Source organism: Meriones unguiculatus, chromosome 2 (genome assembly GCF_030254825.1).
Source record: "Meriones unguiculatus strain TT.TT164.6M chromosome 2, Bangor_MerUng_6.1, whole genome shotgun sequence".
NCBI lineage: Eukaryota > Metazoa > Chordata > Mammalia > Rodentia > Muridae > Meriones > Meriones unguiculatus.
Genome location: NC_083350.1, coordinates 49,948,693 through 49,969,923, shown reverse-complemented (window position 1 = coordinate 49,969,923; position 21,231 = coordinate 49,948,693). Strand labels below are relative to the sequence as shown.

Sequence of the window (21,231 nt, the reverse complement as noted above, 5' to 3'; positions counted from 1 at the left end):
CCACCCCTTGCTGTCCTGGTCCGGGTTTTGAGGTTTGCGACTCCGAGACTGGGCGGGGATCCGTGGCATCTTGCACAGGATACGAGGGCCGTTTCATTCTGGGCGAGGGTCATATTCTTGGGAAGCGGAGCCATCCCGTACACCCACTAACCCCAAATGGGTCTTGGGACCATGGTCCCTCTCTAGGAACCTCGGAAAATCTGGCCACCCTGCAGATTTCCCCAGACAGCTAGAAAGATTGATGATTTTCCATTCATCCGGGGAATGGGAGGGTAGAACCTGTGCCAGACGTGAGGGCTAGACGGGTGGCCAAAGCCCTTCTTGACCTCCCGACCCCCTACGAGGACCCGGACTCACGCTGCACATTCCTCCTGGGGGAGGGGCGGCGGTGCAGTCACGCGCGCATCTCACTTGCGTTCACACACGCGTAAGGCTCACGCTCTCCGCCCCGCACACCTGCGCTCCGCCCCTTGGTCCCGGGCCCAAGACTCGAGTAGGCATTTGGGAACCCAAGACGGTTTCGGAGGCGCCCCCATCCCCTCCATTTCCCGGGCCAGAGTGGTCCGGAGCCTGTCTCGGCTCCCAACCGGCCCACATCCTCCGCCATCCTTCCCTCCCCCCCGTCTGCCGCGGCACCGGTATCCGCAGCCACCAGCCCGGAGCCGGTGAGGCGGCAAAGGGGGGAGGGGGAGGAAGCAAGGGATGAGCTCCGGGAGGGCGTCGGGGGCCCTGAGCCGGACGAGGACGCCCCTGGAGCCGGGACCCGAGCCGGAGCCGGAGCCGGAGCCGGAGCCGGAGCCAGAACCAAATCACCGGTACCCGGTGGGCCAGGTGGTCAGTATGGGAGGAATCGAAAGAGAAGGGACCCGGGAATGCAAGGAGGGGAGGGGGCTGCACGAGGCCTGGCTCAGGCGGGAGTAGAGGAGGTATCAACACTGACTCAAGCGAGATGTCTGAGCTCGCTCACTGCCTGAGAATTTCGTCCCATCTCGTGCTGCAGTGTCCTTGGGAGGGACAGGGGTGCGGGATGAGCTGTAAAAGATAGCGGTCTGGATGTCAGAGAAGTGGGACGGGGTCGTGGCAGAGGGCTTGCGTGGAAGCCTTCTGGCCTCCAGCCTGTGGCCGTCTTGGCCAAGCAGCACCCTTAGTCCGGACAGCTCCCTGGTTCGGTTTGGGAGTGGGGCGGACCTCCTATTGAGGATGGTAAGATACTTATTCTACCGGGTCCCCAGCTGCAGCCCACTAAACCTAGGAGGCGCCCTGGCCCGTGCTCGCCCCCCAGGGCCTCATGTCGGAACCACAGCCTGGCCTGGAGCCGCCCCAACATGGGCTGTACATGCTCTTCCTGCTTGTGCTGGTCTTCTTCCTCATGGGCCTTGTAGGCTTCATGATCTGCCACGTGCTCAAGAAGAAAGGCTACCGCTGCCGCACGTCTAGAGGCTCAGAGCCTGATGATGCCCAGCTCCAGCCCCGTGAGTGAGGAGCCTAGAGCCCTGATTAAGTCACCTTTCTCCCTTACCCTTCTCCCCAAACTTTTTTTCCTGCCTCCCTGGCTGACAGACCCAGCCCAAATCCTACTGAAGCCCAAAAGACAGCTTAAGATGCATTTTTTACTCTGCATGTAGAGTGATAACACCCTGAAATCAAGGCTAGAAAAGGGGGTCCACTCGTGATAGCCTTGAGAGCCTATTTCTTCTCCTTTTTCTGACCCTGATGCATGAAGGCACATAGGTAAAGGAATATGTCTTGAGCCATCACCCATGGGGCCATCAGGTCATGTTCCCCCAAAGCTGACTCATTTCCCACTTCTTGCCAACCTCTTTCATCCTTCAGCTGAAGACGATGACGTGAATGAGGACACAGTAGAGAGGATTGTTCGCTGCATCATCCAAAATGAAGGTGGGTAGAAGCCAACAGCTTGCTCCCTCCCAAACTGGCTTTGTCTTGCCCTGACCTCCACCTCCACTGACTCCCTCTTCTCCCTCTCCCATCAGCCAATGCTGAGGCCTTGAAGGAGATGCTAGGGGACAGTGAAGGAGAAGGGACGGTGCAGCTCTCCAGGTGAGCTGGAAACAAAGGCCAGCATGACTTAGCTTACCTTGGAGTACCCTCTCCTCTAATAGCTTTTCCAAGTACCACTGAAGTTTGGTAGCGGTGGTGGGGTGGGCTAGACAAAGTTAGCTGACCTAAGGAAGAAGTCTTGTAGAAATCCTTCATCCTTCAGTGTTGCCCATCTAGATACCATCCAGCCTAGCATTCACCTCTGGTGTCACTTCCTTTGGTTAAGCACTCCTCTCTTCAGTAAACAGGGTGGAAAGGAAGAACATATGACCACTCGCGGCTTAACACTGAATTTATTAAAGACAAAAGGATGCTGGAGACTGGGGGAGGGTTTTGGAGCTTTAGAGAGCATATTGAAAGAACAGGGGGAGACAGCAGGAAGGAAAATAAACATCATTTCTGCTCCCTTCCTTGCTGTGGTCCAGTGTGGATGCCACCTCCAGCCTGCAGGACGGAGCCCCTTCCCATCATCACACAGTGCATCTTGGCTCTGCAGCTCCCTGCATTCACTGCAGCCGCAGCAAGAGGCCCCCACTTGTCCGTCAGGGTCGTTCTAAGGAAGGAAAAGGCCGCCCCAGGCCTGGAGAGACCACTGTATTCTCAGTGGGCAGGTGGGTATACTTTGGTCCAAGAAAAGGGAGGTTAAATTGGGGCCCCCATAATCCTGTCCTTCACAAAGGTGGGACCCAATTCTTTCCTCTGAATGACTGGGGTCATTCTATACAGAGCATCCTACAATCTCAGAAGGCCTCCCTACCCGAGGCCAGAGAAGCTACCATGAGCCCCAGGGAGGGAGTAACTTAGGGTAACCCCTAAGTTGCAATGTTCTCTTCCCACAGATTCCGAGTGACACACATCGAGAAGCGCTATGGCCTACATGAACATCGTGACGGTTCCCCTATAGACAAAAGCTGGGGCTCTGGTGGGGGTCAGGAACCAGGGGTTAGTCAGGCAGCTGGGGGAGGGCAGCCTAGGGTAGGGTCCGCTGCCACTGAGAGGCTGCTCCCCGAGGCGCCACCCTCCCAGGCCGCAGCCACCCACCCAATGCAGAACGGAGGACTCAAGGATGCCAGCCTAGTCCCTTGTACACTTGAGGGGACCCCTGGAACTTCTGCAGAACTGAACTTGAGCACTAGAGGGAGAGGCCCAAGCCCAGGGCTGCCTAGTCAAGAGGCAAATGGACAGCCAACAAAACTGGACACCTCAGGTCAGGAGGTATGAAGACATGGCCAGGGCTGCATTGGGTAATGGTGAACACATCTGACTGTCCCTACTCTGGGCAACATTTACATGATCCACCTCCTGTTCCCACTGAATACTTCCCCTTCTCTCAGGAATGTCTACCACCAGAAGCAGGGGGTATGTGAGGCGAGTCTCCCTGAGCTCAAGATCAGGTAATCTCACCCTTCCAGCCTCTACCTAAATCACTCAAGCCCATCAACTCCCTGAGCCCTTGGGGTGAACTATAAGCTTAGCGTGTGTTATAGATTCCTTGGCTGGTGGTGGGAAGTGGGCATTGGTGTCCTCCAGGAGTACAGGAAGATCAGAGCCTGACCAGAAAGCAACACTGTTCCCCTTCCTTTCTCCCAAGCCTTGGTCTTCACTGTGCCGGTGGATTACCAGCAGGCATTGCCAGGGTATGGATAGCCATGAAGGCTCTCCCCTCCACTGGACAACACTGCCCCTCAGTTGAGGGACCAGCTCTTCTTTCATCCAGAGTCACACAGTCCTGGGCTGAGGGACCTCAGGAGGAGCCCCTTCCACTTCCCAGCCCTTCATTCTTTTCCCTTTCCCACCTGCCAACAGGTTGCCCGGCCTGCCTACCCCCAACCCTCACTCCACATGCTAGAGTGTGGTAGTTGGGACCAGGCCTACCTATGGTGGGCCCCTAAAGCAATAGCACCTTAGTCTCCTTGCCATCTTGGCACAAGAGGCCCAGGACTTCATGGCTTGGGACTTCATGCCCTTTATTCACTGTCAATAAATCCGCTCAGACCATTACAGTTGCTTTGCATCCTGGCTCCAGCTCCTTCTGACTTCCAAGGTCTGCTCTTCTCCTGGCCGCAGGCCTAGTGACCCTGGCGTTCAGGGTGGGGTTGGCCACAGAGGCAGGGTGAAGACACAGATGAGCCAGAGCTATGCAAGGCTTTGGGGGATGGGTTCCAGCCCCAGAGATTTTGGGATATCTTACCACCCTAGATATGGGGAGATGGCAGAAAGTCAAAAGGGTAGTTCCAGCCCGGAGATGACAGGAAAACAATGGGGGGAAGGTGTGGGTTCAAATCCCACAAATAGGAACAGGGTTTCTAACCCTGGAGGTGAAGGTGGACATGGGGGAAGATTGCAGCTTTTGCCTATGTCGCTCCAGATCATTGAAGGGGTGGTTTCTGTCAGCATAAAGATAGGGGCAGCAGCATCACTGGGGGGCACTGACCCCCAAGGCCTTCAGGTGAGGGGATCTGGATGGCCAGGATCTGGGGCTTTGGCTGGTGGGGGAGGTGGTGGACGCATCTGCAGGGGACATACATAATTAGTGCACCAAAGTCCCTCTTGGGAATATCCCTGTCTCTTACCTCAGCCCAGCAAACAAAATAGGACCCATAGGAATGACCCTCCAAGGCAGAGGCCCTTACCGGCCTGAGTCGAGGCACCAACATGTCCAGGGGTCCAGGGCAGTCTAGGACTTTGTCTAAAAATAGAAACTGAAAGTCAATTCTCAGTCTCTGTTGGGCTCCATACTGCATCTCCAGCACTTAGGATAGTGACACTTTATAAATACTTGTTGACATAGCAAAAAATAAAAAAAAAATCACCGGTCTGAGCTATAAAATCCATTAGTCCATCCATCCTCCACAAATACTTAATGCACAGTACTCTGTACAAAGTACCAAAGAAAGGGGGTGGAGTGCAAAGCTCCCCCTCAAAATGGCTATTGAGAATCCCATAATATTTCTCTCTCTTTCCCTCACACACACACACACACAAACATGCACACACAGACAGAGAGACACAAAAAATACCCCAAAACTAAACTATTCAAGTGATGTGGGAATGCTGGAAGAAATGGTGGTGACCTTAGAGTCAGGGAAGGTTCCTGGAGGAGGTGGAAATACTAGAACATTTTAGAAAGGTTAAGTATTTCGTGGTAAAAAATAGGGGGCTGTGGACTGGGACATAAGTTAGCGGTAGATATGCTTGCCTAACATGAACAAGATCCTAGTTTGATCCCCAGCAACACCTCCCCTACCCCATAAAGAAAATAATCCAAAGATAAGTACTGTATTTCAGAGCATAAGGACACAAAGAAGAAAATGTACATTTTGGGGAGAATGTAAGAATGCCACGAGAAAATGCTGGGAATGGTGGTGCACACACCGTTAATCCCAGCACCCAGGAAGCACAGACAAGCTGATCTCTGTGAGCTCAAGACCAGCCTGGTCCACAAAGACAGCCCAGGACAGCCAGAGCTATGACACAGAGGAACCTTATTTCAAAAACAACCAAAAACCACACACACACGCCGTGAGAAAGGATAGCTAAGTTTTTAAATGTAAAGCAGCTGTTTGCTGTATGCCAGCAGAAAGTTATATACTCTATACTCTTAACAGACATCTTACACAACTTTTTCTTTCTTATGTGTACAAGTGTTTTGCTTGCATGTATGTATGTGCACCACATATACGCCTGGTGCCTACTGGGGTCAGAAGAGGTTGTCAGGTAGCTTGGGACTGGAATTACTGATGGGTGCTGGGAATCAAACCTGAGTCCTCTGCAAGAGCCACAAGTCCTCTTAGCCATTGAGCCAACTTTCTAGTCCCTGATTAACAATTCAATAAAGCAATGCCTTTCCCTTCCTTTTATAAAGAATGTAATCCAAGGTAGGCTGGTGACTCATACTTCTAATCCCATAGGGGAGGCTGGGGCAGGAGGTATGCTAGTTCACCTAGTTCAAGGCTAGCCCTAACTCCAAAGACATAACACAAAACATACTAAGCACCAGACCCATTAAGTTTCCACCAACATACAATAGGTGACAGATGAGTTTGAACCTGGCTCCACATCTAAGCTTCCCTCCCCATCAATATGCCACCTGCCTCATTGCAAGTCACGCCAACGGCACACAGGAGCAGGATAAGGCAGAGTCCACGCTTCTTCCTGGCCATTGCTTATGCTCCCCAGGCTCCAATTCCCTCTACTCACCTGCAGGCAGAGCAGGTGCAGGGGGTCCGTCCAAGGCACAGGTGGGTGCAGGAGGGGAGAAGCTGGGAGGAGAAGGGGATGGCAGCGTCTGGAGATAGGGGAGACATACAGTCATTCCTAGTCTAACCAGCGTTTCCTCTCAGTTGCTTTCCTATTTCTTCTCAATACCAAAAGCAGCCAAATGAGGGCTATGACTGATGCATATTTTAACAGCCAATATGTACTGAACAGTTATTATGTGTCGCCTATTCTGCCAACACTGCATATACAAATATTTATTCAACCTTTGCCACCACCCTGTGATCTATGCATATTGACGGCTGCTATAGCAGAAGTGAGATTCAGTTTGAGCCATCTATCAGAATCATGGTCACTTAGCAGCAGAGCACTGGCTAGAACTGGGCTGTCTGACTCTCCTATATGATCCCTGCTGTGTCATGACAGAGCAACACAAATCCAAACACTTCTTGCATACCACAGGGCTAAGGAGTTTACCTAAACACCTCCATGATGGTGAGCGTGTTAAAGGAGCTGTTGTCTTTATTTTATACGTGGAGAAGACAGCTCAGAGAAGTTAAGTAACCACCCAAGCTCATGCTTTAGCAATTTGTACTCAGGCCTATCTTCCTAAAGTCCCCAAACGTCTATGAAGGGTGCCTTCATTTCTCTTTTTCTCGCACTAACCTAAGCCACCACAGGAGGCAAATCGGGGCAGGAAACAGGACTTTAAGATTGATATGGAGAGCTGGAGAGATGGCTCAGTGGTTAAGAGTATTGGCTGCTCCACCAAAGGACCTGAGTTCAAATCCCAGCACCCACATGGCAGCATACAACTGTCTGTAATTCCAGCTTGAGGGGATCTGACACCCTCACATATACATAGAGGCAGAACACCACTGTAAATAAATCTTTTTTAAAAGATTAATATGGAGCATTGTTGAGGTGAAAGGATCAACCCAGGCTAGAGAGGCGGCTCAGAGGTTAAGCGCACTGTTTGCGCTTCCCGAGGTCCTGAGTTCAATTCCCAGCAACCACAGGGTGGCCCACAACCATCTATAGTGAGATCTGGTGCCTTCTTCTGATGTTTAGGTATACATGCAGGCAGAACATTATACACATAATAAAATAAATAAATATTTTTTAAAACAAAAGGAAAAAGAAAGGGTCAACCCAGAGATACTTGAGAACAGAGGGAGAATGAAGTTGCACCTGTTCAGGCTCAGAGAGTTCAGATGGTCCTGGGGGGCCAAGCAGTTCCTCTACCAGCAAGGACGGAAAGACTCCAACATGGCCCCCAAATTCTCCCCTCCAGAAACCATCATCCACGCCATCTTGAGCCCTGGGCAGCAGGCGGATGAGTGCCCCTTCAGGAAAACTTAGCTCCTCTTCACTCTGTCCAGTGTAGCTGTACAGCGCACGTGCCAAGAATGCTACAGGAGCCCGGGAGAGACGAAGAAAGGCAGTGGGTGTGGCACACTGGTGCCAAGACACTCCACAACCACCCAGCAACCTCTATTTATACCTGTGGTCCCTGAATCCATAACTCCCTTTTCTTACCTGTGGGCTCCGCTCCTGAGGGATTGTCTCGGCCATGGCTGCTCTCAGGGAGGGAGAGATCCGGGAAGTTGAGATACCGTTCAGGGACAAAGCCTGCTTCTCCATGCTGGTTCCGAGCCTGCTCACCCAGCAATGTGAACAGGTATCAGACTTACTCAAAGTCCATGACCTTGGCTCCTCTCCATGCACGTTTCCGGCATTGCCTGGATGAGTCCCTGGAACCCACACACAAAGTCTTCCCATTGCCCCTCACCCAAGGGTCCCATACTCACCTTAACCCATTCATCAGCATCTCCTTCTTCTATGACCTCCAGCCACTCACCCTCTGTGATAGTCAGCTCATCCTCACGTCCTGCCTGAGCCCCACAGGGAAGGATTCAAGATTTGCCCCACCCCCACCTCTGCTGCCCATCTGAAGTTTCCACACCCATTCGCACCTGGTAGCCGAACACTACATGTGCAGGGCAGGGGAGAGGCCTGGTAGCCAGGGCTTGCGGGGCAGGCTCCTCAAAGAGCTCCCCAGCCTCCTCACATTCATCAAAGTCAGAAAGCTCGGTGTCCTCAGCCTGGAGAGAAGTCGAGAACAGACACCGTCTCACCTACTGCATGTATCTCCCACACCCAACTCTTTTCTCTAAGGGAATCCTCAACCAGTCACCCTGTCTCAAAACCAAAGCCCCCATAAGGCAATTAGATGCTTAATACAAAGTTATCTTTACCTATGTACTGTTTCACCGAAGCATCAGTATAACCCAGCATTATTTGGAACAACTGTATTAACCTCACTTTACTTCTGAAGAAACTGAGGCTCGCTCACCAAGGGTGAGTCATTTCCCAAGGTCACACGGCTCATAAGTAGCTTGTGTGACCTCGTGGAGTAGCTGACACCCAACTAACCTCCAGACTGCTCCCAGAACCATGCTTTTCAATCACCATAGTATAAGTTTATTGAGGATTCTCCATGCCAGAAACTATGCAGGATCACTGAAGCCCTTTGGTACCCCCTCTGAATCGGATAATCATGATTCCCATTTTAGAGGCTCTGCCTTCTAGCAAGGAACTTTAGGCTCCTGGGTGCGCACGGTCAAGGACAAAAAGGGGACTCACCGTGGGAGAGAGGTCCCTCTGGGACAGCCGAGCTTCACTAAGCCGGCGCTCCTGCTCCACCTCATCCTGGGCTTGGGTCATGGCTGGCTTCAGCCAGTGCTGCACATCTAGGCCAGCTTCCTGCAGCAGGGCCAGCCGGGCAGCGCCTTTCACCTGGCTCACCTGACAGGAGGCGATAGAGAGTAGTGGAACCTGGCTACTTGTGTCTACTCTCTGTTTTCCTCTTCTTCTCTACCACAGTGGAGGGAGGTTGCCCAAGGAGGCAGGATTTCACTGTGGCTCTGAGACCAGCGCTGTGGCTCACCTGCGCCCTTCGGATGTTCTCCCTCACTTCCTGTAGCCGTTGGTCTAGCCCTGGAGCTTCTCGCTCTGAGACCTGCTGACGCCTCTGCTCCAGTCGCTGTAGAACCTGGGGAAGATGGCAGAGGCGGGTAGAGATATTGTGGCCCATGCTCTGAGCCTGGTACTTTGCAAGTTGCGTCACCTGCATTGTGTCATCGACCCTCCCTATGAGGCAGGTATTATTATTGGCTCCATTTTAGTGATGAGGAAACCAAAGTCCAGAGAGATGAAATCACTCCTTACCCAGGGTTAGAGAACTCATAAGCAACAGAAGAGAATACAAAGCCCAGACTGTTTAGTTCTAAGAGCTATGCACTCACTACTGCATCATACTGTTGTGTTCAAATTCCTTTCCCTCCCTTCCTGTCTGCCCCAATGGTCCGATCTCTCAGCTCTTCTTACCCACAACTAGTACCTGCACCCCCACCTCACCCGATGCCCGTGATGCTGGATCTTGTAGTCCCGCGCAGCCCTGCTCGTCCAGCGCTGAACCTCTTTCTCCAGGCCACTCTCTCCAGCCATGCCTCCTGCTCCCCGCTCCAGGGCACACACCTGAAAGAGACAAGGAATGCTTGAGAAAAAAACAAACAAACAAAAAAACCCAAGTCAGTCCTGCTCACCATTTCCTTTTCCTTCTTCATCTTTTTTTTAAATGCCTTTTTTAGATTGATTTTATTATTTCGTGTATGAATGTTTTGCCTGCATATATGTCTGTGCACCACATGCATGCACGGTGCTCAAGGAGGTGGTGAGCCTCCAAGTGTATGTTGGGAATCAAACCCGGATCCTTTGCAAGAACAAGTGCTCTTAACCACTGAGTCGACTCTCCAGCCCTTTCCTTCTTCATCTTGACCTCCAGTGTCAGGGACAGAGAGCAGAGTGAATGCCTTTGTCTGTGGACAAAAGTATGTACTCATGTAGACACAGGCCCAGGAATGGGATCAGAGTTGAATGGCAGGGTGGAATGAAGAGAACAGGGACTGAACAGAGACTGAACTTCTGTGTGTTTGTGTTCAGATGGGAGGGAGGTAAATGAGATTTGTCTGAGGCTGAACAGTCACCAAATCAACACTAGGTCAGGGACAATGAGACAAGGGGTCTAAACCACACTTACTTTTAGGTTTGGCCTGTTTCCACAAGCAGGGTGTTCTCACCTGATCAGCCCCTGCTGGCTGGAACTGCTGAGGTGGAGTGGGGGAAAAGACTCCAGGCCCCTGAAGAAACAGCTTCACATCTTGTTCCCAGTTTACCTAGGGTTGGATAAGGTACAGTCACTGGCTTGCCATCCACCCAAACCTGTCCCCAGACCTTCTTGGAAGAAAGAAAGGTGAGAATGGCAATGGTGGGGGAGATGCTGTATGTGAAGACAAGAACAGAAAGCATCAACACTCACAGCTCCAGCCCTCACCTGGGAAGTCGCCTTCATCCCATGGCGGGCGTGTTCCAGGACCATCTCTGCAGCTTCCAACTCCGTGTGGCCTAATAAAGTCAGGGGGTCCCTCAAGTATTCTGACAGCTCACTTACCAGGACCTGGAGAGAACCCCAAGATACCTTCATACATGAGGGACACATGACCTTCTCCAAGGTCTCTAGTGCAAAGCAGATTTTTTATCCATGGATGGGACATAGACATGAGGGATAGGGAGATGAGGGATGGGACATTACTGCTTCTAACCAAACTCTGTCATGTTTAAGCCACTTCCCAGTTTAAGAATGTCCACATCCATTCTCTTTGAACCTCACTGGTGTTCAAATGTTGTGATATGTTGTGATGTGGGCAAACTGGGGTTAACTCTGATAAGGATTATGAAGTCAAATGTCTTGTATGACACAGTCATCAAGAGTCAGACCCAGAATTCATATATGCATCTTCTATTCATTCTGAGCACTAGCACTCGCCCGCCTGGGGAGACGAGGAAGGATGACATCTCCACTCACTGAGGGCAGGAGTGATCTGGATTAGTACTGGCCTTGAGCAGTGCTGGCAGTTCCTCTTGGTAATAGTGGGCAAGGTGAGCATTGGTGGCCACCAAATTTAGCAGGTACTCATTGCGGGCTGCTCTCAGCTGCTGGGAATACTGAGCTGACTGGGCAGACAGCTAGGAAGTGGAAATCAGAGTCATCAGGGAGCCCTGAACCCTCAGAGTCCCTCCAAAGCCAACCCCAAACCCAGAACCAGAATGGATCTCACCTTATTGATGTTTACTACATGTCTGGCACTACACTAAATCCTTCACATATAGCTCTGGCTTAACAACCCTCTCACGGCTGCTGCACATATATAAAAACATACACCGTGCCTCACTGTAGTTTACCAGATCCTACATGAGCTGACTCCTAAAGCCTCGCTGACCTTTCTCAAGTGCACGTTTCTTGCTTATAGTGGTGTGGCCACACTGGCCTTTCTCTTAGCTCTTTGAACCAAAGTGACTCTCTTCCTCAGCTTCTGCACTCACCATTCCCTCTCCTCAGAATGTTCTTCCCAAAGACCTCAGCATGGCTGCCTCCGACACCAAGGCCACCTGTTCAGTAAGGTCTCCTTCTCAATTGCACCCAATTATTACCCTTCATCACAGTACTTTTATTTGCATTTTCATCTGGTTATTCACATACTCTCATCTCAACCAGGCTGTGAAGATGGAACTCTATTAGTCCTGTTCTTACTGTATCCCCAGGGATGGAATATTGCCTAGCATGTAAAATTACTCAAAAAGCAATTATGAACAACAAAACAAAAAAGGTAACATTTCCACTATAAAGACAAAGAAAATGGGGCTCAGAGACACTGGGTGCTTACTGTGTGCCTGATAATAAACCACCAGGAAATTTGGAAGCCTAGGTTCAACCCAATCTCTTACTTTTATGCCACTGGGCCCCAAAACACTAGGCTACTCTATCCTTATATATGCCTTTATCCCGCAAACCTTGGTGCTCAGCTTTTGGAGGCTAGTTCGAGAGTGGAAGATCCCATGGTCACTTCGGTTCAGCCTGTGCAGGCAAAAACAGTCAAGAGTCAGGCAAAGCTTTGACACTTTGATCCCACCCCACACTCCTCACACCACACCTTGGGTGTCCTACTTGGTCATTCAAGTGCCCACCTGGCCTGGACATCAGCTGCCTTCTCCTGTGCCAAGGCCCACACACGCTCTCGCTGCCCATAGAGCTTCCGACTTCGGCTCAGCTCCCTGACAGACTGTAGCACCTCGGCCTGTGCCCGCTGGAGGCTCTCTGTCCCCTAATGGCAAAGATACACAGAATCCTGACCCAAACCACCTTTGATCCTAAGCTGGAGGTTCCTTTTCCCCAGCCACTGAGATGTACCTTTCTAAGCACCTGCTCCTTGGCACTCCTCCCAGTGCCCCCTGCTAGGTCACGGTATCGGTCAGACGCCTGGAGCCGGGTTTGGCCTCCAGCCACGGTGGCATCCAGAAGGCAGCGCCAGGCACCGAACACTGTCCTGCCCCTCCCCAGAGAAGGTCTGTGCTGAAGAAATGCTCCACCATTTCAGGAGACGACCCCCAAACCCAACACCACAGAGCTTCCCCCCACATCTAGGAGCCCGTCAATCGATCAGCCCATTAGCTCAGCCACAGGATCGCTCATGCCCTTCACCCCCACCCACAGTGTCCTTGCTGGTCAGCTCCTCCGCTGCTGCTGTGTCAGCTCTACCTGCAGCTCACGTGCCTTCCCCAGCTCGTTAGGTCCTCATCCCCATAGATCTCTGGGACTGAGCTCCCCATCACCTCCAGCTCTGGGCCACTCACCTGCTGTCTACCTCCCCACTCCGCTGCCCTTCCCTCTTCAGGAATGGCCCGGCCAGCTTCTGGAGTGCCTGGTGAGAAACCATCACAGCGCAGGCCCTTTAGGAAGACTCAAGCCCAACTCAGGGAGAAATTGGAACCAGGGTCTGTGATGCCATTCTTTGGATATATAACATATACATTTCCTAAATGCCTTACATTCATTAATTCATTTCATCCTTATAACCTTCTGTGGAGTTTGGTGTTATTATGGTTATTCCCATTTTACAGTGGAAAAAATTGAGGTCAAAAATATTAAGTAACTTCTCCAAGATCACACAGCTAAGGAGGCAGTAGGGCAGGGATCTAAAACAAATCTGGCTGATTCTAGATATATGTTCTTTTTTAAATGTTTTAATAAGATCACTTTATTCTAATTAACTCACAAACAAAAACATCAAATAGTTAGTCAGGTTATTTGTTATTGACCACAATAAGGGGGTGGAGGCCACTGCTGCCTATATAAAGGAGGCTAGAACAAGAGGCAAGGTTCAGAGAGGAGTCCATACCTGACCATACTCCCGTTCAATGGCTGCCCTCTGCTTGCTGTAGGATCTGTGGAGTAGAGGGGGAGGGGGGTGGGGGTTACTGTTGTTACTGTTCTCCCACATCAATTCTCTCCTTGGCCTGAGCAGGAGGAAGAGGGAAACAGCCCAGAGTGTGACTACATCCAGAGGGAGTGGGTCTTGAAAGACAAGAGTCCTTGAGATCACCTCTGGCAGCTACAACACAGGTCAGCTTCACCTTATTGCTCAAAGCCCCAGCAGGAACCTCCCACCCTGGAGGACCATCTGTGGGTCTGGAGGTGAGAGAACTGATAGCACCTGGCTCCAGCACTTCCAACAGGTCTGGAAGAAGGAGCGGGGTTATATACTAAGCTTTGACTGTGGAGGTGGGTAGCGTGGTGTGGAGCCGAGTGGTTTGAAGGGGCTCTCTGTTGATGTATGTAGCTCCAGTATCTAAAGAGGCAGGCCTAAGGTGAGGATCATGAATGGGTAGGCCAGAAAGCTCATCCTGACAACGCCCAATCTTGACAGAGGTATGCTGAGCAGAGAGCGGCGCTCGCTCCTACGAGGATGGAGCATGTAAAGGTGAGGGGTCTGGGGCTACCTGATGTCCTCCAGCAGATCCGCCTCCCTCTGTTGCTGAGTCTGAAGGATGCTCAGCTGCTCCAAAAAGCGAAGTTTCACCTCCTGGGCTGGCTTCACCTGTAGGATTAAAAAAGAAAGATGAAGATCCTCTGCCTGGTTCCCTACTCCGGCGTGTGTGGGGTACAAAACATCTCACAGGGAGCGGTGAGGGGGCGGGGCCCGAAAGAGGCTGGGCTGTTTCCTCGGTTTCTTCTGTGTTAGGCTTTCACCTCCTTGCCACTCCCTGTGTCCCACCCCGAGTCTAGTGCTCGCGGGCTCCCTCCGCTCCCCCAGAACTCCAGAAATTCCCCTTTCCCGGACAAATCTCACTTTTCGGGGCGGCGGCTGCATCTCGGCTCCAGCAAAGGCTGGCAGACACTCCACTCCGGAACTCGGGGAGGCCCCGCCCACGACGAGGCCCCGCCCCAGAGTTGGCCCGCTCCGCCCACGCTCGTCAAGCTGCGCGCCCGGCGCGGAAGCACACAGGGGCAGTAAAGGAACTGAACCTGTTATTGCTACCAGTACCCCGGAAGGGTCCCGGCCGCGGGGCGGACGCAGCGTGCGCCTGCCGGTCGGGAGAACCTGGAGCTTCTGAGTCAAGACGCCTGGGTTCTATTTCTAGTACAGCCACTGATTCAGCCTGTAATTATTTCTTCTCATTCATTTACATATGCATATCACCAGTCCCTGTGCAAGAAACCAGGTGACCAGGGAAACTGAGTCACTGGACACCTGAGCGAAAATGCCTCTGACAAAGGGAGACACCTTTTCCTAGTCCCCGCAGAACTGGAATTGTTAGCGTGAGAGGGGTAAGAAATACGCCCGGAGCCCGCAGGAACCAGCCCAGAGGAAAAGGCAGGTACATCCTGGCCTCCAGTGGACGCTAATGGTATCTGTGAAGGAGTGTGCGGCCTGGAAAGCACCTGTCATCATTTTGGGTCTTTTCTTCAGGCTTTATGCCCCACAATTTACCGTGGTGTGTGAGTGTGAATGTGTGTGTATGTGTGTGTCAGTGTGTCAGAGGACAATCTTGGGTGTTGATCCTTGCTTTCCACCTTGTTTGACATTCTCTGTTGTTTTTCTACTCTGTATGCCAGGCTAGCCTGAAGATTCTACCAGCACTGGAATTACGGTGCTGGCGCTACAAGGCAAGCTTTTTTATAGGTTCCAGGAATTTGAATCAGCTCTTCACAGTCATATAGCAAGTGCCTTTACCCCCTGAGCCATCTCCCCAGCCCCACAATGAGCTCTTTATTTTATCCAGCAACCCTTCCATCAGTAAAAAATATAAGTTCTATTTCAGAACACATACACACGAGAGAGAAAGAGAGAGAGAGGGAGGGAAAGAGAACATTCCTAGTGACCCATTTCTCTCAAATTCCAAAACCACCATCCTACTCCAAGACTTCATTACCAGTTTTCTAGTCTAATATCCAGCTTCCTTGCTTCCAGCATCTCCCCACAACCTACTGTTTTTACAGTGGCCAGTGATTGAAAAGAGAGTTATAACAACATTCTTTTTAAACATGCTTAAAATGTAATTGCTCCCAAGGAAATGCCTGAAGTCCAAATAGAATACAAGCTACAAGGATATGATGAATGGCCCCTTGCAAAAAGCACTCTCCTCCTGTCATTCTCCAGAGGACAGAGACAAGGCTCCACACTGTCACCTTCAAAACCCTGAGGACTTCCCCTGGACTTTTGAGAGATCTCAATTCAGTTCAAACCAGGATCTGTGGCTTTGATAATGGAAGGAGTTTCAAGACTCACTGGCATAAAGAAGCAGGGTTGTAAGTTTTATTAAAAATAATTTAATATAGGTTAAAGCACAAGAGTGAAGAGAAAATCCAACCAGAAGAAAGTCAGACATACCCGAGTAAGGGTGTGTGTGTGGTATGTGCTTTCCAAGTGAGTGTCGGGATAAGTATGTATGTACCCAGGCATGGGTATGGACTCCTCAAGGGAGAGAAAGCAATGCATCGTCTTAGCACTAGCCATGTATATTTTCTTGGTGGTTCTCAGATTCCTTTGTTTTTTTGTTTGGTTTGTTTGTTGGTTTAGGTTTTTTTTTTGTTTTTTCAGAACAGGGTTTCTCTGTGTAGCCTTGGCTATCCTGGATTCACTTTGTAGACCAGGCTGGCGTCAAACTCACAGAGATAGGCCTGCCTCTGCGTGCACCATCATTGCTTCTTAAAGCAATTACACTGCTAAAAAGTTTTCCCCTTTCTTTCTATCTCTTTTGGTAAGAGAAATATATGTGGTAACTCAGGAGACAGATGGTATTCTAATACAGTAAACCCAAAAGCCACTGGTGTTGCACAAGGAGTTTATTACATATTCTGCCCTTATCGTGGGCTTTTTAGTGAAATTCCTAGGAAACTGCAGGTTTACAGCTGAGCGGGAGAAAGGCCTCAAGCAGTTACTTGTACAGCATTCTTGAGGTGCTACTAGGGAAGGTGTTAGTCAGAATCTCTGGTGACGCTTCTCTCTGCTTTCTTGTGTCCTCCCAATTTTCTCTATTTTTGTTTTGTTTTGTTTTGTCTTTAACATCATTTTTTGAGGCAGAGTGTCACTGTGTAGCCTTGGCTGGCCTGGAACTCACTCTGTAGACCAGGCGGCTGGCTTTGAACTCAGAGATCTACCTGCCCCTGCCTCCTGAGTGCTGAGATTAAACGCATGGGCAGCCATTCCGAGCCTACCCCTATCTTTCTGTCTTGCCTCTCTTTCGGCCCACTCTTTGCTCCAGCTGCTGCTACCCGCCCACAGGGCCAGGACCTTTCCCACTGCGCAGCTTTCAGGCCTGCTGCCCGCCCTCTCCTGCTCCTAGCACTCCCAGCTCCTTGCCTTTGTTTCTGCCCCTCAGAGGCTTTCATTCCCATCCATGTTCCATCTCAGGCTGTCACTTAGTTTCTTTGAAGTACTAAACTCACCTGTGCTCTGATTTATGTGTGTATTCTCTGTTTCCTTTCTGCTGGCTCTAGAAGAGCAAGGTCCCTATTTGTTTTGTTCACATTGTGTCATTGAACTTGGCACCAATTAGGTGCTCAATACATATTTGCTGATGAATGAATGAATGAATGTTGTTGAAAAAATGAGCCTTTTGGTTCCAGAGTTTATTAATAGTGACCCACTCTTTTTCAGCTCCCCTTTGCCCCAACCCCAATCAGTCACCCAACTCTAGGGCCTCAAGGTAGTTCCAGCACATAGGAAGTAGAATAGCAGATTTGGACACTGTTCACATCTCTAGCTTCCAAACTTTTACCTTTCTTAAATGCAGTAAAATCATTTTTATGCCCCCAAACTCTCACTGAACCCCTATATCAAATATATAAATCAAGAGCTGCCCTTATTGAGGGAAAATGCTAGGGCTTATAGCTCAGAGAAACAGTTTGATGCTCACTCCTCTCCTTATTTTAGTGACTTCATAGTACAGACAAATGAGCTGGGCCCAAAGAGGGGCCACGAGCTTCCCTGAGATACACAGTCTCTAGGGATCTCAGTTCAGTGCTCCTTCCATGGTAACATACCGGACTCCAGACTCATCCATCCAGGGCAGAAGACGCTCGCAGCAGTATCTGCCATGGTGACAGCCTGGCCTTTCCTCTGCTTACTTGCTTCCTCAACTGCTGGCCCCAGGGTCATGTGAGGGTCTGGCTGGAGGGTGGATTGGAAGTGCAGGGGTTTTGGGTGGTCAAACTGGGGGTCTGTGTTGGAAGGCTGGTGGGGCTGGGGATTTGGGGACTGGCAGGCTGGGAAGGACTTTCTGGACTCATGGCAGGCTCTCCCTTCCTCAGGATGAGATTGTTGAGCTCCTGAAGCAGCTGCTCCTCCAAGGATCCCCGTGCCTGAGGACTACTCTTTGAAGGAGGGCCTGGAGGAGGGTCAGGTGTCCTCTCCTCTTGACCCAACAGGCTTGCTTTGGAGAGGGGGGTTTGATCAAAGGACTTCTGGCTGGTAAGGGGTGTCTCTGACTTGGTTGTCCACTCCCATGTGGAAGAGAAGGAGGTCGTGTCCTTGGTAAGCTCAGGGAAGGCCCCAACCTCCTCATACACTGGCTCTTCATACACAGGCTCCTCCAGCTCATCTTGCTCCTCCACAGACCCCTGGGGTGACTTCATTGGCTGGGTGGAAATGGGACAGCAGAGGATGGGTGCAGTGTTAGAGTGACTATGTTACTAATTCTTGACCAAGTTCTTCCTTGAATCAGACATTATAAAATACTTGACCTATATGATGTCACAACAACCTATACATATATATACACACATACGGGTCATACTGCAGGAGAGGGAGATGAAGAGGAGTTAAGTTGCCCTGGATCACAGAGTAAGGAAATGGTAGTTGGTGAGGCTTGACTTCAGATCTATCTGGCTTCCAAAGCACTCCTTTAACCTCTTTTTTTTCTATCTCTCAGCTTTGTAATTACTTTTTCCTTTCATCATATCACCCTTCATTGTTCATCTTGTCAGATACACATGCACTAATAGCCTGTATCAGAACAGACACGGAGCACACCAGGGCGTAGGCAGCACAGAACACACTCACGGCTGGCAGACGCATGGCTGGAGCAAACACAATACTCACAAAGAACATAGACAAGGTCCTCCGGTTGTGTAGTCGCCGCTGGACACAGGTAGAGCGGGGATGAGGGGAGGAAGAGACAGAGACAAAGTGAGGCCTGGCAATAGGAGGCGTTGGTAGACAGTGAGGGCACAAAGAATGTGGACAAGAGGGTCGTGGGTAAGTGGGTAGGGCATCTGGCATGCAGGCACACTGTCTCCTCCTACAATACGACAAGGGTAAGGGCAGGAACCAGATATTTAGGACATGATGGGGGGAGAGTCTCACCAGGGTCTGATTGGCAGAGAGAAGGCTGGCTCCGCTGTCATCCCCTCGGATGGGCAGCAAGGGCATAGTGCCAAACTTCTGACGAGCAAGGTCAGAAGAGGAGCGACGACGTAAAACCACCGACTGCTGGTCATCGTGCTGAGGAGACAGTGAGGTGTTGGCACTGGTGGACCTGGGAGGCATTGAGGGTGCAGCTGGCCCCCACAGCCACCAAAAGCCCAGCCTTCAGCCTCTCCCTTCTCCTCACCTGGGCTTTAAGGATGCTTGTGGTCCAGTCCCACATCTCATCCTCGTCAGTGCAGGACAGACAGCTGTGGGCGAACAGAGTGATTCAGGAAAGTGAATGTCCCAGCACTAGGCATGAAGGAATAGAGAAGGGGAGGGTGGAAGAGGACAGGGCAGTGCTAGGGAGATATCTCAGTTGGTGTAAAGTGTTTGCCGTACAAGCACAGGGACTGGAGTTGGATCCTCAACACTCATGTCGAAAAAGGGCAAACCAGCATTTCGGAGGCAGAGGCAGGCATTTTCGAGGCCAGCCTGGTCTACATAGTGAGTTCCAGGACAGTCAAAGCTACACAGAGAAACAAAGGGAGCAGGGGGGCTAGAGAGATGGCTCATGGTTAAGAGCACTTGCTGCTCTTCCAGAGGACCTGGGCTCAACACCCAGCAGCACCCACGTGGTAGTTCATAACCATCTGTAATCCCAGATACAGGTGATCCGATGCCTCTGTGGGCACTAGGCATGCACATGATACAGAGATTATATTCAGGCAAAACAACCCATACACATAACTTTTTTAATTAAAAAAGAAAAGTTGAGGGCTGGAGAGGTGGCTCAGAGGTTAAGAACACTGGCTGTTCTTCCAAAGGTTCTGAGTTCAATTCCCAGCAACCACATGGTGGCTTAGAACCATCTACAATGAGATCTGGGCCCTCTTCTGGTTCTCAAGCACACATGCAGGCAGAATGCTGTAGAAATAATAAATAAATAAAATTTAAAAAAAAAAAAAAAGAAAAGAAAAGTTGACGCTGGCATGGTGGCCTATTACCCCACTCCTGGGGAGGTGGAGACAGGCAGCTCTCAGGCTCACGGGCCAGCCAGCCTAGCCTAACTGGCAAACCCCAGGTCTTAGCGAATGACACCTGAAATTGACCTCTGACCTCCATGTGCATAAATACATGCATATATACACATAGATGGATGGACGGGCAGACAGACAGCAGGGCAGAGGCAGAGAAGAAGCTCACTAGGAGGTACTCACAGGTGCATCTTTTCCAGGATCAAAGTGAAGCCCCACCTGAAAGGCAAAGGAGACCAGTGGTAGGGTAACTGAAAGCCAGACAGGTGATACAGTGGGAAAACCCTAGGTCAGGGGTAGGGAGGAAAACTCACGGTGTTGGAGGTTTTAACTTCTTGCGGATCCCCAGGTAGACCTTGGCGCCTTCCAGAGACCACTCCCGTTCTGGCTTAGAGCTCTGAGAACATGAACAGAGGCAGAAAGACTGAGAGGTACAAGAACACACCATGGTTAGGGAGATCAAGAAGTCATGGGTACATTGGGATGTGTCTTCGAGGAGTCAGAAAGGTGAAGGTCAGGAAAGCAATGAGCTTGGTGAAGATTTGGGCTGTGGGGTCAGGGGTTGGTACAGTTATGGCTCTTGATGCCTGACTGGCCATCCAGCATCTCACTCCCCTAGCACCAGGGCATCACCTTCTTCTCCTTGAGCAGCAGCAGGCAGCGGCCACGCACCAAAAAGAACCTCTCCTGGAAGCGGTTTCCCAACAAGCGAGGTGGCTCCTCTCGACACCGCAGCAGCCCCACCCGTGGGCTCTCACGCCGGACTCCTGGGCACAGAAGAGCAATGCTGGGTGGAGGCCTCCAGGAGAGAGGGCTAGGAAATGCTGGGCTGAGGGAGGAGGCTCACCTGTGAAGAGGCAGCCAGCATGTGCCATCGAGACTTTTCTCAGGAGCAGAGAGGCCGAGCAGGGCTCTGGAAGCTGGCACCATTGTAGGGCCTGTTCTAGAACTTTTTCCTTGGGGTGCAGTGGCCTCTCTGAAGGGAAATGTTGAGACAGGTAATAATCAGAACTAGCCAAAGCCTGGAATCCCAACCTCATCTCTCACTAGGTTTTCATTCATTCATCTGTCTAACCATAGACGTTGATTTTAACTCCAATGCTGTG

General features: G+C 50.9%; 3 protein-coding genes across 10 annotated transcripts in view; 1 reads left to right on the top strand and 2 right to left on the bottom strand.

Annotated features, from left to right (window-relative positions):
* The first annotated feature begins 40 nt into the window (after positions 1–40).
* On the top strand, positions 41–4,062 carry Rell2 (RELT like 2). Of its 3 annotated transcripts, none has more exons than XM_021651243.2 (8): positions 41–815; positions 1,233–1,472; positions 1,834–1,899; positions 1,995–2,061; positions 2,487–2,672; positions 2,901–3,276; positions 3,396–3,455; positions 3,653–4,062. In XM_021651243.2, the coding sequence occupies exons 2-7, from the start codon at positions 1,289–1,291 to the stop codon at positions 3,426–3,428; spliced, it is 912 nt and encodes a 303-aa protein (XP_021506918.1). In that variant the 5' UTR covers positions 41–815; positions 1,233–1,288; the 3' UTR covers positions 3,429–3,455; positions 3,653–4,062. The 3 variants fall into 3 exon arrangements, with proteins under 3 accessions (XP_021506918.1, XP_060233353.1, XP_021506916.1); XM_060377370.1 differs by having other exon boundaries at positions 41–822; XM_021651241.2 differs by having other exon boundaries at positions 41–834.
* On the bottom strand, positions 2,336–14,674 carry Fchsd1 (FCH and double SH3 domains 1). 2 transcript variants are annotated; one of them, XM_021651238.2, is made up of 20 exons: positions 14,529–14,674; positions 14,179–14,276; positions 13,578–13,623; positions 13,033–13,100; positions 12,590–12,731; positions 12,367–12,503; positions 12,193–12,256; positions 11,239–11,367; positions 10,676–10,798; positions 10,422–10,517; positions 9,700–9,819; positions 9,230–9,334; positions 8,926–9,087; positions 8,256–8,384; positions 8,091–8,174; positions 7,819–7,936; positions 7,471–7,691; positions 6,262–6,349; positions 4,695–4,750; positions 2,336–4,572 (listed from the first exon to the last, which is right to left on the bottom strand). In XM_021651238.2, the coding sequence occupies exons 1-20, from the start codon at positions 14,547–14,549 to the stop codon at positions 4,507–4,509; spliced, it is 2,073 nt and encodes a 690-aa protein (XP_021506913.1). In that variant the 5' UTR covers positions 14,550–14,674; the 3' UTR covers positions 2,336–4,506. The 2 variants fall into 2 exon arrangements, with proteins under 2 accessions (XP_021506913.1, XP_021506914.1); XM_021651239.2 differs by having other exon boundaries at positions 12,590–12,725.
* A 1,833-nt stretch (positions 14,675–16,507) lies between these two features.
* Arap3 (ArfGAP with RhoGAP domain, ankyrin repeat and PH domain 3) overlaps positions 16,508–21,231 on the bottom strand; it is a 29,438-nt gene continuing 24,714 nt past the window's right edge. For 4 of the 5 annotated variants that reach the window (XM_021651233.2, XM_021651236.2, XM_060377368.1 and 1 more), the window contains 8 exons: positions 20,973–21,101; positions 20,759–20,892; positions 20,440–20,522; positions 20,309–20,344; positions 19,294–19,357; positions 19,047–19,184; positions 18,783–18,821; positions 16,508–18,319 (listed from right to left, as the gene is read on the bottom strand). In XM_021651233.2, coding sequence (XP_021506908.1) covers positions 17,837–18,319; positions 18,783–18,821; positions 19,047–19,184; positions 19,294–19,357; positions 20,309–20,344; positions 20,440–20,522; positions 20,759–20,892; positions 20,973–21,101 — 1,106 coding nt within the window. In that variant the 3' untranslated portion in view covers positions 16,508–17,836. The remainder of the gene's footprint in view (positions 18,320–18,782; positions 18,822–19,046; positions 19,185–19,293; positions 19,358–20,308; positions 20,345–20,439; positions 20,523–20,758; positions 20,893–20,972; positions 21,102–21,231) is intronic. The other variant, XM_021651235.2, reaches the window with a different exon arrangement.

Bases quoted from the DNA above. Each gene is read 5' to 3' on its own strand.
- Rell2 (XM_021651243.2), top strand. From the start codon at position 1,289: ATGTCGGAACCACAGCCTGGCCTGGAGCCGCCCCAACATGGGCTGTAC. The intron at 1,473-1,833 runs GTGAGTGAGGAG...TTCATCCTTCAG, and splicing joins TGATGCCCAGCTCCAGCCCC to CTGAAGACGATGACGTGAAT. The intron at 2,673-2,900 runs GTGGGTATACTT...CTCTTCCCACAG, and splicing joins ACTGTATTCTCAGTGGGCAG to ATTCCGAGTGACACACATCG.
- Fchsd1 (XM_021651238.2), bottom strand. From the start codon at position 14,549: ATGCAGCCGCCGCCCCGAAAA. The intron at 9,088-9,229 runs GTGAGCCACAGC...GCCTCCTGTCAG, and splicing joins AGAACATCCGAAGGGCGCAG to GTGAGCCAGGTGAAAGGCGC. The intron at 7,692-7,818 runs GTAAGAAAAGGG...GGGCTCCTGTAG, and splicing joins CTCAGGAGCGGAGCCCACAG to CATTCTTGGCACGTGCGCTG.